General features: G+C 64.2%; 5 protein-coding genes across 5 annotated transcripts in view; 3 read left to right on the forward strand and 2 right to left on the reverse strand.

Moving 5' to 3' along the window:
• The window catches only part of MNEG_2046 (hypothetical protein), a gene marked incomplete at both ends in the record, with an annotated part of 5,802 nt that extends 2,948 nt beyond the window's left edge, over positions 1-2,854 (reverse strand). The window contains 4 exons of the mRNA XM_014049476.1: positions 489-1,148; positions 1,393-1,497; positions 1,854-1,893; positions 2,091-2,854. Coding sequence (XP_013904930.1) covers positions 489-1,148; positions 1,393-1,497; positions 1,854-1,893; positions 2,091-2,854 — 1,569 coding nt within the window. The remainder of the gene's footprint in view (positions 1-488; positions 1,149-1,392; positions 1,498-1,853; positions 1,894-2,090) is intronic.
• Positions 2,855-5,024: 2,170 nt separating this feature from the next.
• MNEG_2047 (hypothetical protein) lies at positions 5,025-5,522 on the forward strand (the record flags this gene model as incomplete). The annotated part of the gene is made up of 1 exon (XM_014049477.1): positions 5,025-5,522. One exon carries the CDS (start codon positions 5,025-5,027, stop codon positions 5,520-5,522), a length of 498 nt encoding a protein of 165 aa, XP_013904931.1.
• Positions 5,523-6,455: 933 nt separating this feature from the next.
• MNEG_2048 (Putative mannan endo-1,4-beta-mannosidase 9) lies at positions 6,456-11,514 on the forward strand (the record flags this gene model as incomplete). The annotated part of the gene is made up of 12 exons (XM_014049478.1): positions 6,456-6,518; positions 6,756-6,841; positions 7,141-7,216; positions 7,501-7,601; positions 7,884-8,012; positions 8,176-8,315; positions 8,673-8,812; positions 9,286-9,440; positions 10,145-10,209; positions 10,430-10,561; positions 10,785-11,100; positions 11,355-11,514. The coding sequence occupies 12 exons, from the start codon at positions 6,456-6,458 to the stop codon at positions 11,512-11,514; spliced, it is 1,563 nt and encodes a 520-aa protein (XP_013904932.1).
• A 1,087-nt stretch (positions 11,515-12,601) lies between these two features.
• Positions 12,602-13,636, forward strand: MNEG_2049 (Transmembrane protein; the record flags this gene model as incomplete). The annotated part of the gene is made up of 3 exons (XM_014049479.1): positions 12,602-12,608; positions 12,825-13,110; positions 13,411-13,636. The coding sequence occupies 3 exons, from the start codon at positions 12,602-12,604 to the stop codon at positions 13,634-13,636; spliced, it is 519 nt and encodes a 172-aa protein (XP_013904933.1).
• A 695-nt stretch (positions 13,637-14,331) lies between these two features.
• Positions 14,332-17,809, reverse strand: MNEG_2050 (aspartate aminotransferase; the record flags this gene model as incomplete). Its single annotated transcript, XM_014049480.1, has 9 exons — positions 14,332-14,460; positions 14,675-14,808; positions 15,330-15,468; positions 15,898-16,040; positions 16,361-16,483; positions 16,793-16,884; positions 17,106-17,157; positions 17,362-17,476; positions 17,699-17,809. The coding sequence occupies 9 exons, from the start codon at positions 17,807-17,809 to the stop codon at positions 14,332-14,334; spliced, it is 1,038 nt and encodes a 345-aa protein (XP_013904934.1).
• Between the last annotated feature and the right edge of the window lie 47 nt (positions 17,810-17,856).

Here is a 17,856-nt window from a genome sequence, read left to right on the forward strand (position 1 = left end):
GGGGGGGGGGGGGGGGGGGGGGGAGGGGTTGGTCAGGTTGGTGGGTTCACAAACGTGGGTCTGGGAGGGTGCAGCCCCAAAGGCTGGCGGCCAGCTCTCGACCGCAGCTTCCCACGAGGGTATGACAGGGCATGCCGGTGCCGTGTGGCGACGAGCGCGGCGCGCGCGGCGGCTGGGGCGGCTCGGTGGCAGTGCCTGGGGCTCACCTCATGTATCGGTCGCACTGCAGCACATGCACGGGAAGGGGGAGGGCACGCGCGCCGGGAGAGGCGTTTGATGAGCTCAAGCGATTTGCGGGGTAGAAAACGATACGCCATGATGGCACCCTCAGGCGCTGCCAGGGGCAACAGGGCGGGACACCACAGGCCCAGCCGTTGCTGCAGCCACGCCTATGCGCAACAGCGCGGTCGCAGCAAGCGTCCCAGGCATGCGGCGCCGATGCTTTGCAGGGCGTCGCTGGGTCCCACCAGGGCGTGTATGCGTGCCACCGCGGTGCTGTTGGGCGTGCCCTGCGGCAGCGGCCGCCGATTGTAGTATTTGGGGTAAGGCCCCTGCGGGCCGCCGCTGCCGTCGCCGCTCCCGCCGCCGCTACCGCCGCCGTCCTGCAAAGGCTCCCCACCCGCCGCGCCCGCCGCGCCGCCCCACGCCGCGCCCGGCGCGTGCTCGGCTGTGCGGCCGGGGCGCCCTGCATTCGCGGCCTCCGCGGCGGCCAGCGTGTCTAGTGACACCCCCGCCTCCTCCTCCTCCCTCTGGAGCGCCATCAGCTCCCTCGACGCGTGATGCAGGAACTTGCGCCACCTCAGCTTTGCATCTTCAGGGGTCATCTTCTTTATGTCCTCTATCGTAGGCACCGGCTCGTTCCACCAGTCCTCCCGCGGCGCCCCGCCCGCCGCGCCCGCCGACCCCGCCGCCGCCGCCGCGTCCTGCGCGGGCCGCTGCAGCTGCTGCCGCTGCCATGAGGACATGACGTCATCGGAAGCATCCAGGCTGCCGCTGCCGGCGGACGGTTCGGGGGCGGCGCCGCCGCTCGGGCTGCTGCTCGCGCGGGGGCCGCCCGCGCAGCACATGGGCGCGTCCTCGGACGCGCCGCCGTTCGAGCAATCGGGACGCTCGGGCCAGATCATGCCGAAGTTCTTGATGATGTCAATCTGAATTTATTCATTTATTGCCGGTACCAGGGGAACAAAGGCAGGGGTGAGCCCGCAGGCGAGGGAGCACGGTCTATGCGGCAGGCCGTCGTTTGGCACACTCGGCCGCAAAGCGGGCACCATCCGGCCGCGCATGCAAAGAGCCGCCGGAGCCGCCGCAGCCGTCGCTGTCAGCCTTCAGGCCCTAGGACCCCCGCACAAGAAATCAAGGCTCGGTCACAGCAGCTCCTGCTGCTGTGCCCACCTGCTCCTCCCTGCCCTCCACCGCTCGCTCAAGCACGCTGCTCCTGAGCTTGAGCATCTCGTTCTCTTGGGCCAGCAGCTGCATCTGCTCCAGCTTGGAGGTGACCTGGCAGGGAGTTCGGTAGGGTTCAGGGTTCGGGGCTCAGGGGGCTAAGCCCAGGGTTCAGAGTTGACGTTTCAAGGTTCAGGGGTCAGTGGAGATATTTCAGGTCAGGGGTTGGAAGTAGCAAAGAAACACTTGGAGGTTTGCTGGCCGGGCCCTGACCGGCGGCGTTGAAACCAAGGCGTGGGCCGCTGTGCGGGGATTCACTGGGGCCTGCTCGCAGGACGCCTCTGGACGCACCCCAGTCCGGACGCGCCCTGCCGGCCAGCTGCGCGTGGCTGGGTTGCGCCCAGCCATGCCAGATGCGCATGTTTTTCCTTCAGGAACGCCAACCAACCGTAGAAATCCTGGGCGCCCACCTCGTGCTCCAGCTCATGAATGAGCTCCTTCTGGCGCTCCCTGCGACACCACGGGGGCACGTTGCGTCGGAAGTCGAGGGGGCACGACGCAGGGCGGGGGCCCCGGAGCAGCGAGCGGTGCGGCCTGATAGGACGAGCATGCGGAGCAGGGGCCGGGCGCCCACGGCGATTGAAACATGGGGGTGCGTCGGGGCGAGATTGGTGAGGCGCAGGCTCGCGGGTGCCCGCGGCCCCCACCTGAAGCGCTGGGACGACGCGCGCTTGCCCCCAGGCGCGGCGGCCTTGGGAGCCGCCGCCGCCGCGCCCGCCGCGCCACGAGCGTTGCTGTGGCTGTGACCTGCGGTGGGCAGCGCGCTGCCGCCGAGCGCGGCGCGAGTCGCGGGGTCCGACGCAGCAGAAGACCCGCCAGAAGACGAGCGGTCCGCCGACGCGAGCGCGCCGCCGCCGCCGCCGCCGCCGGCCGGCGTGAACGCCATGCGCAGCCGCGACTGCGCCTGGCAGAGCAGGGGGTCCCGCATGGCGCTGGGGCGCTGCTGCTGCGTCTGGTAGATGTGCGCCTGGTGCTGCGCCTGGACCGCGGCGATCTGCTGCGCCTCGCGGCGGCCCCCCGCAGCCTCCTGTAGCTGCAGCACCTGCTGCAGCTGCGGCAGCAGGACCGGGGCCTGCTCCTGCGGCTGCGGGGGGACGGCGGCTGGCTGCTGCTGCTGCTGCTGCGGCGGCGGCGGCGGCGGCGGCGGCGGTGGCGGCACGGCTGTGGCGTTCGCCTGCGTGGCAGCGCTGACCTGGCGCAGGGCGTACAGTCCAGGGGCCACCTGCACCAACTCATGGCCGGGAGGCAGCTTCACCAGCCGTTCGCCGTCCCCAGTATCCTTGGACGCCTCTCCTCCTGCCGCCGCGGCCGACGCAGCCGCCGCCGCCGCCGCGCCGGCCCCGCCGCCGGCCACGGCAGGGGCCGTCGGCTGGGCGGGCGCGAGGTCGATGCGGGGTCCAGGGGTGGCCATTGAACGGAAGACGCTCGAGTGCTGCTGCGGGGCGGCTGGCGCCGCGCCTGTGGGGGCGTTGCCGCTGGCGCCCGTATCCAAGTCCATCCCGGCCCCGCCGCCGATGGTCCGCATGAGCCTGCAAGTACGAGCGTGTCGCCGGCCAGCGTCGGTGCGTCTGCTTGTGCTGCTTCCCAAGGCCTTGATGCGAACGGGCCCAAAACAAGCAAGGCTGGACCAGTCGCTGGTGCAACTGCAGTTGCAGCTGCCGCTGCTGCTATCATTGCTGTTGCTACTGCTGCTGCTATCGCTGCAGCTAAGGCTTCGGCTTCGGCTTTTGCTGCTGATCCTCGCCCAATGGCCATCGCAGCGACACTTCAGGAATCAGGATTAGCAGGACAGTGCACCCCGTTGCGATGCAGAGGTGCGCGTCCCCTGCCCGAGCGTGACTCACCAGCTGTCGAAGCCCGAATCCTCAAGCAGGTGCTCTGCATCCTGCAGCAGCTGTGTTGGGTCAAAGTCGAGCGAAATGGCACCCGAGTGAACAGGGTCCATCGCACAGAGGGCGGCGCTGCTGCGGCGCAGAAAGCAGCGGCGACGTGGCGGCGTTTGACGTGCTGTCTCGCCCCGGCAATGCTCTTCTTGCAGAGTTCCGGATGATTTAAGGTGCACGGTCACATGCGGTGCGCGTGGTCGCTGCACGCGGAGGATTCAAGCGAGGAAGATGGAAGGTGGCACCAGGCCGCAAGCACAGGGTTCCAAAAGCTGCCCATAGCTCGCGTGCGGATCACAAAGATTTTGCCGGCAGGTCGGTGCACCGGCAGCTGCCTCGAACCGACATTTTGTGTCACTCCCGCGGGTTCATAATCGCAGCACAGATGACCATCGCTGACACAAAACAGCTTTGCAGGTGCATTTCTTCGAGCAAGCATTGATTTGCATGCCTGAATCGCCCGTGATGGCACCCAGCTCGCCTACTGTTGCCGTCACGCCGCTTTGTCCCGCCTCCCAGCCCAGCACGGGCAGCACGGGCCCTGACATCAACAATTTCATCGATAGGCAGAGCACACCGCCGCGCGGTGTGCTCCAGGTACTTAAGCCTGGCCCCACTGGCGGCAAGCCGCTGCTGCGGAGCGTTGGCGCAGGCGCGTCTGGCCCCTCCGTCTTGACGCCCATTTCGAAAGGTGGCGTCTTGAGCGCCTCGTCGCCGGGCATGGGCCCCTCCGCGCCGACCAAGTGGGGCAAGCGGACGGGCACAACAGGTGTCGCACTGACGCCGTCGACGGGCGCGAGCATTGCGAGCAGCGCGGCTGCCAGGCGCCGCGCTCCCGGCAGCATCAGCAGCAGCATTGTCAGCAGCAGCATCAGCAGCAGCACCAGCAGTAGCACCAAGCGCGCCGCCTCCTCGATCAGCCTGCGCAGCGCCCGCAGCGCCGGCGCGCGTGACGCAACCAGTGGCAGCACCACCGAGGCGCGGGTCCTCGACACTGCATCGACGCTCTCTTGCACGAGCCGTGCTGCAGGCAGCCCTTGCACCCACAGCAGCATGCCAGCTCCCACCACTTCTGAAGACCTGTCCACGGCGGCCGCGGAGGCTGCAGCGGGCTCGCCTCCAGTCAACAGGGCGCTTTTCGCCGAGGCTGATGCAGCCGAGGGCGAGGCGGTCGGGGCGCACGCCGGCGCTCCCGGCGGCCCCGCCGCCTCGCCCGTCGCATGCGGCGATCCGGCTGGCTTGCCCAGAGAGCTGCTGGAGCCACAGGGCGCGGCTGGGGCCGAGGGCATGTGCCAGGGTGCAGCAACCGCTGCCGCAGACGCGCCTGCCACAGGCGGACGGGCGGATGCGTCTCTGATGGCCGAGCTGCTTCCGCTTGCATGCGGCATCCTCGGCCAGGTGGGGGGGCTGCTGCCATGCGCCGCGGGGCAGTGCGCTGCTTGCATGTGTCACATGCTGTGTCAGCTCGACTGCATGCATCCGCATGGCACGTCAAATGGCTCATGTTGTGGACAGGCGCCAGCCACCGTGCTTCATGCGTGCTTGACCGCATGTAGCAACGCCACTGTGAGCATGCGACACCATGCACGCATCGCGCCGCTGCATTACGTCAATACCCGCAGCTGCTGTTACTGCTGCCCCCATGCATGCGGTACCTCAAGCAGCATCATGGCTCGTTGTGTCCCCATGCAGGCCTCCATGGGTCCTGAGGCTCTAACAGCGGTGCTGGCCGACGGCGCGCCCGTCCAGAGTGCCGCCGCAACCGTTCTCGCCGCCGGCGCTTCCCCTCGTGCGGCTGCAGCCGCGGTGCTGCCACTTCTGCTTGCGCAGCTGGCGGGGCTCATTGCAACGGACGGCGGCCACGCGGCGGCTGAAGCGGAGGCGGCAGCAGCAGCCAAGCACAACAAAGACGGGTCCGGATACGGCAGCGGCGACGGCGGTGACAACAGGGTGGCTGAGGGCCGCAAGTGGCGCCGGCTGGTGCAAACGCACATGAAGGGCGGCTGGGCTGCGGCCGGCGGCGGCGGCAGCGGCGGCGCGGGGCTGCTGCTGCGCGCCCTGGGGGTCGCGGTTGTGGGCGGTGCTGGGGTGGTGGCGGGCGCGCTGGCGGTGTGGACCCTGGAGCCGGCAGCGAGCTTCGGCCTGGGGGGCTATGAATGGCCGGAGGCGGCGGTGTTTGTGAACGGGGCGTGGTGACTCTGTGTGTGTGTGTGTGTGTGTGTGTGTGTATGCATGCCTGCAATTTTTTCATCTCCTGGCTGTGCAGGGCTGTGTGCTGCCCTGTGTAAGCCTGGGCTGCAAACAATGTTTGCATGGCAGTGTCAACAAGTAGCGCGTGTACTTTGTAGTGGCAGCAAGGGGTTCAGGCAAACGACAGTGTTGCTCAACAGTAGTTGACCCTCTGCTCACATGCACGAGCGACAGGCTCATCCCATCCCACAGCGCATGGCAGCAATCTGAGAACTTCTCGAGGCTCGGCCTGGGGCCTTGAGAGCCTGTTGCAAATCAGATCCATTACCCTGTTGCAAATCACTTGACCACAAATATCTGCTGTGCGGCAGCACTGGTGACCAACAGCCATCACCACCTGCACAAGTCGCCAACCGTGACATCAGCATGAGTCATTCTGACACGAATGGCATGCCCATAGCGCAGATATTGGCTTGGAAATTTATGGTTTATGTTTCTAGACCCCAAACGCCTCACACACTTTATCATCCTGCTGTAAGCGCGTGAATTCGGCACTGGCGATCTGCGGACACCGTACAAGAGCAATGGCACGCAGGCTTGTGATCTTGACGATACTCATGGTTATTGGGCGAGCAGGTGCTCAGGCGCGGCATGCATCATCTGGCGAGGCGTGCTGGGGCGTGACTGCCCACCATCAGCGGTCCGCCGACAGGGGAGCATCAGTTGGACCGACTCCGTGAAAGCTTCAACGCCTTGACAGTTTTGCGAAGCACCATAATCATGGCAGCTGAACACCCCACTCACGTCGCCGCATATCCACACCGTACCATGCCACGTGGGGGCCCTTCGCCCACGTGCCGCTTCACACCATGCGCTTTTTGCTCGACCTGCGCCCCCGAAGACGCCTACGAGTACCTTGTTGGCGCCAACGCCCACTGGATGCCAAGCATCGCCGCTTTTGGTGATACAGCATCCGTGGACGCGGTCTTGGACGGCCTGCAGGTGCAGGGCGGAATGCGGGTGCTGGTGTGTCGGTTGCTTGGGCGTTGACTCTGCTCCTGCTGGGTGTAAGTCACATGCCATGCAGACAATGTCTGCTTCGTGCGTGCAGGTGTTTTGATATATCTAGGTTGTTGAGGTTTCCATTGCTTCTAGGCAAAGCTCTGCAGGCCTCGCTCGCACAACCTCACACACCGCTGCCCGCTTGCCGCCGCAACTGCCGTTGCTGACCCGACTCAGCGCCTCGGGGTGAAGCTGGTGCGCACCTGGGCGTTCAACTACCACTCACCCTCGGCCCCAGGGGTCTACTCAGACACCGAGCTGAGGTGCGCAGACCCCAAACTCAATCGGCCAACAATCCGGTGGCTCAGCATGCGCCAAGGGGGGCGCATGGGTTGTTGGTGCTCTGTGGGTGCCATTGGTTGAGTACCGCAACCACGCGAACCCCTCCGCCCACTGCCCTTGAGGTGCTGTGGCACGCGCGGATGGTGCCACCAGACATTCCCTGAAAACCACGCAGTCCATCCTTGCACAGTCGCAACGCGCGCCACGCGTCACCGGCCGCAGCCAGGCTTGCCACGAATCCCTGATGACGTCGGTCGCTCCGGCGCACCTGCCGTCGCAGGGGCCTGGACTACGTGGTGGCTGGCGCGCAGCGCCGCGGGATGCGCGTGATCCTGGCCCTCGGAAACTTCTGGACGGTGGGTGCTCTGCTGGGGAAGCGCTGCCCTTAGGATGAACTAGATAGCATCTCGTACAATCTCGGCTCCGCTCGCCCGAGCTAGCTTGGCGCCGCCGACAAGCCCGATCTCAAGCGCCAGCCTCTAGAGCGGCCGGCTTGCGTGCCTCCTTCGCTCGCGCTGCCTAGCGGAGGCCTGTGTCCCTCGCCTACCCTCAAGCTCCCTCACGGAGCTCATATATACTGGCTTCGTGCCTTGAACTTGTGGGGGGGGGGGCTCGAACGGCCGGCCGTCCGGCCCCTCAGCCGCACAATTTCAAGGGCCCCGAGGATTGGGTGGCCTGGGCGCGCGGCGGACCAGGCGGCGCCAACGGCAGCTGGACGGGCGACATCGTGGATTTTTACAGGTGATGTGAAGGGCGGGTGGGTGCAGATGCCGAGGGCTGCTGCAAGGTGGCTTGATTGCAGGCCGCGCGGCCTGGCCGGCTTGCCTGTCATCACCCGTGCGTGCACAAAATAGTCTGCCAGATCCTGCAGGCCAATTCCCGCAGCCGTGCTGGTGGGCGCCCCAGTCACCCATTTGGCGCAGGTTCCCAGCCCCTTGAAACGTCCGCGCTCTCACTGCCACCCTCGCATCTTGGCATTCCGCATTTGCAACCGCCCTTGCTGCTCATGTACGCACCATCCAGGGACCCCTCTGTGCGTCAGCTGTACAAGGAGCACATTGCCTTCATGCTGTCCCGCACCAAGACCTTCAGCGGCCGCACCTACTCATCAGACCCAACGGTCTACGGCTATGATGTCATCAACGAGCCCAGGTGCGTGGGAGCCTCCAATAGCACAGAGTGAAGGCTGCTTTTCGCCCCTTCACCCAACCACGTGATCTTACCACACTTGCCCGCCCGAAGGTCTGAGGGCGTCCAACGGGTCTCTTAACCCCGTTTGGGCGTCAACATCTCCGCTGAATCCCACACGATGCAGGTGTCCTGGCTGCGCAGCCGCTGACCTGGCAGCCCACCTGGACTGGCTTAGTGACGTCACGGCGTTCACGCAGGGGCTGGTCAAGTCGGGGGCGCTGGTGCTGGCCGGTACTGAGGGCTTCTTCACGCCAGAGGCGTCGGGTGTGCTGCATGCGACTCTATCGCGACTGCTTGCTTGGTGTTCATACCGGGCGGGTGGGTTGCAACAACAACCTCAGCATCTTGTTGTTACCAGGCATGTCTGAGGCTGGGCAGCTGTGCCGGCGCTGCAGGCCTGTGGCTTCACTCTTGGTGGCAGATGTGATGGGCAGTGGGGGCCTGGTGCAAATGTCAAGATACATGTCAAGCCCTGATGCGCGGTGTGTGTAAGATGCTCTCGCAACCCACTGCGCACTCAACAACGCGACACTCTCGAGTGCACGCAGACTCGCGCGCGTGCACGCACGCCTGAAATCAACGCACACCCAGCATCACCCGCATGACACCACTTGCAAGCAGGCCACCTTGTCGCGCCCGGCTGGCGCCCCTGGGCAGTGGGCGCCCGGCGCGGGCTGCACAGCGTGCGCGTGTGCCGCGGACCGGCTGGGTCGGCGGTTGCAGGTGGCAAGCAGGTCACCGGCGGGGTGACGTATGCTGGGGTCTGTCGCTGACGTGCCTGTGCACATGGACCGGTGCTGGCGTGCACTTCCCCCCCTGGAGGTGGGCTGCCGGTCAGCCCAACCTAATCGTCCATCTCCTCTACCCGTCCATGCGGCCCCGAGACCGCCCCAGCCGCTCACCTACTCAGCCGGACATAGGGCGAATGCCCAGCTCTTGGGTCTTGGCTTGAAGTGCGCTCTGGCTAAGCTAGCGCGATGCGCTGTCCACAGTGTGATCCTATGCGACTCAGTGCGGCTTGCTGGCTTGGCTGGCTGAACCAACCCTTGCCCAACCCAACTATGTGCTTGGCCTTGGTGGCGACGCTGCTGAACAGCGATAGGACGAGACCGTTACTCCTTGATCAGCAGAAAGGTGTCGAAGCCAAGACCAGCCGTGCGGGCGCGCGGCTGGGCCAAAAGCAGGGCAAGCATGGGCGAAGGGGCACTTGCACCTTGGCAGCTTCCGCTGCCAGGGGGCCGTGGGCGGTAACGGCGCAGGGGCCCCCACTGTGCGTGACAACCTTTTGTCTGAAAACCCTGGTGCTGGGGCCGGCTGTGAGGGGGAGGATGTCATGCAGATCTCACAGCTGGGGGCAGTCGGCGCCATGACTGCGCACATCTACTGGAGGTGGGCAAGAGCTTTCCACACTCACAAGTTCGGAACTACCAAGGGGTTATTGAGGGGCGCGCTTGGTGCGAAGTATGGTGCTTCGTTGCAATGTGACAATGCTTTTTTTTAAACTGGACCTAGTTATTGACCTGGGCCGCTGGGTGTGGCACTGCTGGGCGCGCCAGGCACTCGCCTCTGTTCACAACACGCCTTGTGAAATCCCTTCACCAATCTTATGTCTTGCACTACCCCTCTGCTGCTGTTGCCTGCTCCTCAACCCCCTCGCCCATGCTCATCTCACTGCATCTCACTGCGTTCCCTGAGCAACCGTTGGACGGGCTTGTCCATCACCCCCCGTGTATCGTCCCTGCAGACACATGGAGCAAATGGCCAGCCTAGGATGGCGGAAGCCGACGTTTGAGGAATATGCGCCATATTTAGTCAGGCCAGCACGGGGCAGTGGGTTACTTTCTGTTGTGCAGGCAGGGCGTCCATGCATGCGCCCTGGCAATGCACACATCCATGCAAGAAATCTGACGGCAGTCTGCGGCGTGCTACTGCCAGGACTGCACTCAGCAATGTTTGTGTTCCTCTTTGCTGCTTGCTGCTCGTCATTTCGGCCCCTTCGCTCACCGCCTGGCGAGTGGTAGCCAAACGTCTTGAGTTCACCTGCCTTCTGCAACTCTCCATTCAACCGCTGACCCGCCCTTGGAACCTGCCAGGAAGCTGCAGCTGTACACTGACTTGGCAGCAGGCATGGGAAAACCCTTCATCGCGGAGGAGTTTGGTGAGTGGGCAGCACACGCGCCCTTGACAAAGCGGCACAGATTTTGCAGGCGACAATTGAAAGGTTCGCCTGCCTGGTCAGACATCTCAGATCGGCAAGCCTGGACCCCCTGAATGGTGCCCCTGGCTTTGCTTTCAAGCCCTCAGCTACTTGCTGATCAGGGCATGATTTGCACCGCACAGATCCCCGCTCTAAACCCCTCCGATCTCTCCTATGCCAGGGTTAACGCAGCGCTTCTTTGACCTTGAGCAGCGCAAGGTGGTCTTCGCCATCGTCCTCAGCCGCCTGGTGCAGTCCAAGAGGGAGGGCAAGGGCTTCATAGCCGCCCTCTTCTGGAACGCGGCGCAGCCGAGTGAGAGCTGCACCCACACAGGCGGGGCCGCGCTGGACCGCAGCTGTGTGACTGGGACGAAATGGCTGCGTCGCATCACGCATGGCAGGGGCGGAAGATTGAACGCGCAACCGAACTTGCATTGCACGCACGGGCCTGCACGGACTTCCGTCTGTGTCCACTGACAAAACCTATCTGATCAACAAAAAATCACTCGCTCCACACCTCGCGTCAATCGCTCCAGACATGGCCAACGGTGACGGCTACGATGTCCAGGTCACCAAACCGCCTTCTGGCGCCACCGTTAGCCTCGCCAACCCGCCTCCACCGCCCTCTGCCGCCGGGGCTGGCAACACCACTGCTGACGAGGCGGCCGCCATGTCGCCTGCCGCCTCGCCTGGGTCGCATCAGTACGGGCGGCGGATGCTGAGGGAAGCGGCAGCCGGTGAGGCGCAGCTTCTGCTGCCCGGGCCGTTCGGCACGAGTGGGCCTGGCGGCGTCACCAGACGCCTGTCCCAGGTGGCCGTGACGCCCGGATATGACGAGCTGGACACTTTCAGGTGGGTGTGACGGCGACCTTGGATTGCCGCATGGGAATCTGTTCGAGCGGTCCTGTTTGCGGCCACATCTGCATCCCCACAAGCAGTTTAACGCTATGTAAAGTAATGTAAAGATCTAGACGGCATGCGGCATGCAAGCATATGCGGTTGCAAGTATATCCGGGCGCCCACAGCACACATTATGTAATCACATCGGAGTCTCCCCGGAGGCGCCCCGCCTCCAAACACGCGTGCAACGCCCAACCATGCCCCAGGCGCGCGTCGGCGCGCACCTCCTGCGCCAACGCGGCCGCATACCACTGGTCCTTCAACAAGCCGCCTCAAACGGTGGACGTCACCGCGTGGCGGGCGCGCGTGGCGCCTGTGGATATCGTTGACATAATTGCGGAGGCGGCCGCCCTGCTGGCTGCATAGATCACCCCAAGGCATGCTTGCATCGTTTTTTGCGCAGAGACTGCATCTACAGCATTCATATACTGGTACGACCTTCCTGCTGCCATGCAAAGATGTCCTGTCCTACCTTGTTGATGCTTTGTTCTCTAGTTTTGCCACTTGATCGCGCCTTCACAAGCTCTTGCAGCACATTCAGTGGCCCTCGCCGGGCGCAGCTCCCCTCATCATTGCGTGGGTGACTTGCCTTGCAATCCCTCGCAAAGCCATGCTTGCAAAAACGTCACCCCCAACACTGCCAAGATTTTAACTCCGCCTGCTTGCTTCCGCTGGTGCATGGCTTCCCCGGGCTGCCCTGCCTGCTGGTTGCAAGAGCAGCAGGTTGTCAGGCGTGCATGCAGCACTGCAGCAGAGAAAGCGGGAAGTGTGGGGTGGGCGAACCCCTGTGTGCCCCTGAAGGCTGGCAGGCAGTACGATCCTGGATAAAGTCTTCATTTACGCGTGCTTCCACATCGCCTTTGCATCGCCACCGTCCATTGGATGTTGTGCCTCATCGTCCAGTTTGAACATGAACACCTGTTGCACAGTAAGCGAGTTGATGCACCACACAGGGTACGCAGCGGGGTGTACTACGCGCATCAAATACGATCAGTCATCTCAACGCCACCCAAGCCATCAACTGGGGCGAAGTTCGACAGTCTGGGTGCATGCGCGCTGGTTGAAGGGCTGCGGTGAGGAAGAGCAGGACGCACGTGGTTGTGAGGTGCGAGCGGCCGCATGTGCGAAGTCTGTCTGGCGGCCTTGCGGCTTTTGATTGTGCTGTAGTATAGTTGTTGGGTCCCAGGAAGGTCGTCAAGGTCGTGGTGGCCAAGCTGGCCAACAGCGCGACGACGTCACCGGCAAGGCACTGGATGACTGATGCAGATCACTCCCCCCTCCACTCGACACCAACTTGACCTATCTGTGTAATCACAAACCCGGAGACTAGTCCAATCACCTTCGCACAGCAGGCCCAGCTCGTGTTTGCCGCTGGTTGGTTGCACCCGCCCTCGAGCGCTTGCTCTGTCGAGCAGCTTGAGAAATCTGATTCATCAGCTTTGATCCAGGCACCATGGCGGGTATGCTTGGCCTGGCGCCGCGCAGCGCTGAGCAGCGCAGCAGTGTTGCAGGGCCGTAGCCATGCGCCAGGCTTGTTGTGCGCGCATCGACAGGCCTTCAGGCAACAAGCAGCTGCGCACAGCACTAGCTACACCCGCATGCAGCACGCCCACTATTACACTGCAATACCACCTACACGCCCATCCCATACTTGCTCCGCATATACGCCCGCCCAGGCGAGGGCGCGAAGAAGCGCCTTGAGCAAAACCAGCGGCGCCTGGCCGCGCTGCGCATCGCCATCCTCACCACCACCGCGCTGTACGCCGCCGTGCGCCTCTTCCTGCGCGCGTCCAGCCGCGGCGCGTGGCACTGGGTCGGGCTCGTGGTGACGCTGCTCGCGCACGCGGCGTCATACGGGGCCATCCAGGCGGCGGCGCGCCCGACGTGTTCTAGCACGGGCGCGCTGCTCGATGGCGGCAGTGACCTAGACAAGGGGACGGCGTCCTCATACCACGACGTGCTGTGAGTGGCCGGCACCTCCGGAGCAGGGGTTGGGCTGTCACGACTTGACTGCGAGGCGACGCGCGCCTGCGGTTGTCGGCAGGAGCTGATGCGACTGCTGCTGCTGCTGCTGCTGCTGCCGCTTTTGCTGCTGCCGCCGCTGCTGCCGCTGCTGCTGCTGCCGCTGCTGCTGCTGGCGATAATGCTTACAGCGGCGCCCGCCCGCTGTGAGCAGTCGGCACCTCCCACCCCCCTTTGACAGCCGCTCACACACCTCCCACACCCATCCTTCCCTGGCTCGCGCTGCACCGCCTGCCGCAGCTACATCACGTGCGCGGTCCAGGCCGTCTCCGCTTTCACCAACTGGGGCTGGTGGCTTTACGCCTCCGTGCCCGCCTACGCCGGCTACAAGCTGTGGACCCTCTTCATATATCCCAATTTCATCAAGGCCAAGCCTGAGGCGGAAGACCAATTGGATGACAAGACTCGCGCCAAGCTGGAGCGGGCCGACCGGAGAGCGGAGCGGCGGCGCGTCAAGCGATTCTGATTGGCCGCGTGTTGCAGCAGCACCAGAAAACGGCCTCGCGCCGCAGGGCCCCCGCCCGGCGGCGGCGGAGAGCTTGGGGTGACAGCTTTGAGGTGACGCTGTCTGCTGAGCAGGGTTTGGGGCGTCGAGCACTGCTGCCGGCTGTTGACCCCCTGGTCTGCCGCGGCGGTGCGTGTGTGTGTATGCGCGCGCGTGTGTGTGTGTGTGTTGTGTGTGTGGCGAAGCGGTGGTATCACTAGTCTGTTACACGGTTGACTAATGACAAGTCTGGGAAGGGGGCGTCTTCTGAATGCAGGAAAATGTGCATGGCAGTCCGCAAATGCAGGCATGGGGCAGGGGAACCATGCATGCGTCTGCAAGCAAGCCATGCTCAACCTGGTTAGGACATTACGGCACGTGCGCAGGTTGGGCGCGCGCACGCAAGGTCGCTGCCGTGCGCGGCCCGACGCACGGCGAAGGGGGGAGGATTGCAGGTGTGGTGCGCGGATTCAACTTATTGCCAGTGCCAAATAGCCGCAGCCCAAGCAACCAGAAAGTAACTTCAAAGGAACCCATGCCCCCCTTGAGCCTCCTGCAACCAACTCCGAAATTATGCAGCTGCGCTGCACCAGATGCATCGCGGGCTGCAGCCCGCTCGACCAGTTCACACGACGGATCAGATCCGACGGCGATCTCAGATCGCACCAGATCTCAGATCAGAAGTTCCTGACGCTGTCGACGATCGCGTCTGCCAGGTAGTCCACCTTGGCGCTGCTGAGGCCCGCCAGGGAGATGCGGCCGTCACGAGTCATGTAGACGGCGTGCTTGTTGGTCATGTTGTCCACCTGCGACGCCATGCAAAAGGAGTGTTGAAAAAGCCGCACCGTCCGGCGGTCGCAGGGACAATATTGCAAACTGTGATCCAAGAGCAAGCCTGAAGGGGTGAGACGCGGCTCAGGGCTGACTTCTGCTGGCCAGCACAGCGGCCCTCGGCCAGCCCCTCCTCTGCCCGCGGTCCCCAAAGAAATGACTTCAGAGGAGAGCCTCCCGGAACCCCACCTGCTGCGGGCTCATGCCGGTGTACGAGAACATGCCGATCTGCTTGGTGACGAACGACCAGTCCTTATCAGCCATGCGCTTCTCCAGGGCGGCCCGCAGCTCGCCGCGCACCTTGGAGATGCGGCCGGCCATGCCTGCGCGTCGGGGGAATGGAGCGCGACGGGGTGGGGATGCAGTTCTTGGTGAGTGCTGAAGGGTGAGTGTGCATGTTGGGGTGAGTGTGCCCCTGATCATTTTCTGCATGTGTGTGGTGTGAGTGTGTGGTGCATGTGTGTGTGAATTCGACTCGTCGTTTGTGTCTGTGTGTGTGCTTTGTGTGCACGCGCAAGGGCAGGGCTGCAACCATGCCTGTTCGGGGTGCATGGTCGAATTGCTACTGGGGCGTAAAGCCAGCAGCAGCTGAGGCTGTCGCGTGCCGCCGGCTGCACCAGCAGGGTGGCAATCGCGAATGCAACGCGGGTCACGCGGAAGCAGGCACCCCTAGCGGCCGCCTGGCGTCCCCTTTCAACCCCTGCCCCCTAGCCACCCCACACCCATCCCGCGGTCACCAGCTTCGAGACACCTAGTACATGACACACCCAGAGTCCCTCGCAGCAGTCATCCACAAGGTCCAACCCTTCAACCCCAACCAGAGCGGCGCCATGTGGCCCCTCACCTGCCATCTCGCCCTTCCACTCCTCAAACATCGCGGCGTCGCCGACCACCTCCGCCGCGATGCGCGCGCCGTGGGTGGGGGGGTTGGACCACAGGGCGCGCGCAATGCGCTTCAGCTGACTCAGCACGCGCTTGGCGGACTGCCGGCGGGGCGGAGGAGGTGATTGGTGGTGAAGCAAGGGGTGAGGGTAAACAAGAGGCCTGGAATGTGTTTGTGTGTGTGTGTGTGTGTGTGTGTATGTGTGTGACACCCTCTTTGAGCACGCTGCAATGCCCTAGCTGTCTACCCCAAAAGCACAACCTGTCGTCCACCACATGGGCGCAATGTAGGCAGCAGATATGCCCTGACCGCCCTTCGCCAGATGTTGCGGCCCTGTCTCGCACCCCCCACAACAACCCCAAAATCCTAATATGACCTAGTGGCAAGCTCCGCATTAGGATGCCAGACAATCATTTGATCAACACCTCAATTTCTAGTCCCCGCACCCAACCGAAGCCGGCCCCAGCCGACAGCCGTCTGTCCGCTGCAAGCCGGCGCCCACAACCCCTGCCCCGCCACGCCAGCTAACCTCGGAATCGGCCAGCACGAAGTTGAGCGCCCCCACGCGCTCCCCGTACAGTCCAAGGTTCTTGGAGTAGGACTGCGCCACCACCACCTCGAGGCCGTTGTCCACAAACAGGCGCGGCGCGAAGGCGTCCTTATCCAGGTCGCCTGGCGGTTGGGGTTGGGGTGGTGGTTGGGGCGGCAGTTGAGGCGGTCGCGCGGGCGTCAGAGTTTGGGGGTAGGGGGCGGTGGGGGACAGCGGTCGAGGGCGGCCACAGGCGGCGGCGAGCTGTGTTGGGTGCGTTTGTGGCGCGCAGGCGGCGTGGGGCAGTGGCAATGCGAGGCGCGCAGGTGTCCCCGAATGACGCGGCAGCACTAGGGCGATTGAGCAGAATGCGACTTGTCCAACCATGCAAAATCAGTCGCGCAAGCCCTCACCCTGGCCCCCCGGCCCCAGGGGTGATGACAAATCATTCAACATTACCCACCCGTGGCAAAGCCCTGGTATGCCACGTCGAAGAATGGGAGGTGGCCCTTCCGCTTGCACAGGTCAGCGATGGCCTGCCACTGCTCCGGGGTGGGGTCCACGCCGGTGGGGTTGTGGGCGCAGCCTGGAGGGCGCGGAGGGGGCCAGGCGGTCGGCGCGGCGCGATGTGTGGGGCGGGCCGCTGTGGGAGGCACGGCTGTCTGAGGTGGGTGCAGGGGACACGAGAGAAGCGAGCGTGCGGCAGCAATGCGTTGTGGCGGAAGCGCGGCAGAAGGAAGCAAAGAAGGGCCATCGGCAGCCACAAAGGTTCGACGCCTGCCGGCTGCCACGGCCGCCCGCTGCACTGGCAGGTCGGCATCGGACGGCATCGGATATCTTGCAAGGCAAGCGCAAAAGCGCCCGTTCCAATGTTCCGTTGCGGCCGGCCCCTCACCGTGCAGCAGCACGATGGAGCCGTCCGGCGCCGCCTCCAGGTCTGCCGTCATGCCGGCAAAGTCGAGGCCGACGGTCTCCGGGTCAAAGTACCTGGCAGTTGGCGGTTGTTGTCGGTTGTGTGAGCGGTTACGCTGATCGGTTGATGGCTGTTGAAGCTGGCAAGCTAGCAATCGCATACGGTAATGGCGACAATCACGTTGCAAAGAGCACATGCACGCGCACGCCTACACGCATGCACGCGCAGGTGAGCAGAATCACGATTATGTCCAACAGGCACGCGCGGGGTGCGGAAACACGCCGCGCCTGCACACCTGTACTTGGCCCACTCCACGCGCTCATCACCAAATATGTTCATGTGGTTGCCTGGGGTGATCGAACAGGCAAGAAACAGCTCAAACTGAGGCACAAACTGACAGGCGTTGTGGAAATCAGGGAAAACGGAAGAGTGGGAAACTGCTGGTTTCCTGTCCATGCACCTTATTACACCCATATCCCAGGCCGTGCCTGCGAATGTGCTGCGTACCCCAGCATCGCTGCCGTCACGTCATCTCCATGGCCCCGCCTCACCCCAGGTCGGGTTGGAGATGAACACCTTGGTCCCCGGCATGAACTTGCCGACAAAGGCGGCGCCCACGCGCAGGGCGCCGGTGCCGGACAGCGCCTGGATGCACGCCACGCGGCCCTGGGGTCGGGACCGGTGTGGAGACGCGGGAGGGGTGTGGAGGCGCCGTGAGGTCGGTTGGGGCGCCGCAGCCGGGACGCGCACTCTTGTGGGGACGCCTGCTTTCAAAAGTCACACGGGATCGCGCGTCCGGGCCGCAAACCCCCAAAGTGAACCCCAAGCACAGCGTCAGGAGGCGGTCACACAACACCTCAAGCAGCCCGTCCACCCCCTGCAGCCCACCTCCTTGATTGCGGGGTGGCTGGAGCCCAGCAGCAGGTCAACAGTGGCGGCCCTGAAGGCGTCCAGGCCCTCAATGGGCAGGTACTCCTTGTTGTAGCCCGCAGCCAGCATCTTCTTCTCGGCCTGGCGGTTGGGGTTTGGTTGGGGTTAGTTTAGGT

The sequence above is a fragment of the Monoraphidium neglectum genome, assembly GCF_000611645.1.
Source record: "Monoraphidium neglectum strain SAG 48.87 unplaced genomic scaffold scaffold00221, whole genome shotgun sequence".
NCBI classification, from domain to species: Eukaryota; Viridiplantae; Chlorophyta; class Chlorophyceae; order Sphaeropleales; family Selenastraceae; genus Monoraphidium; species Monoraphidium neglectum.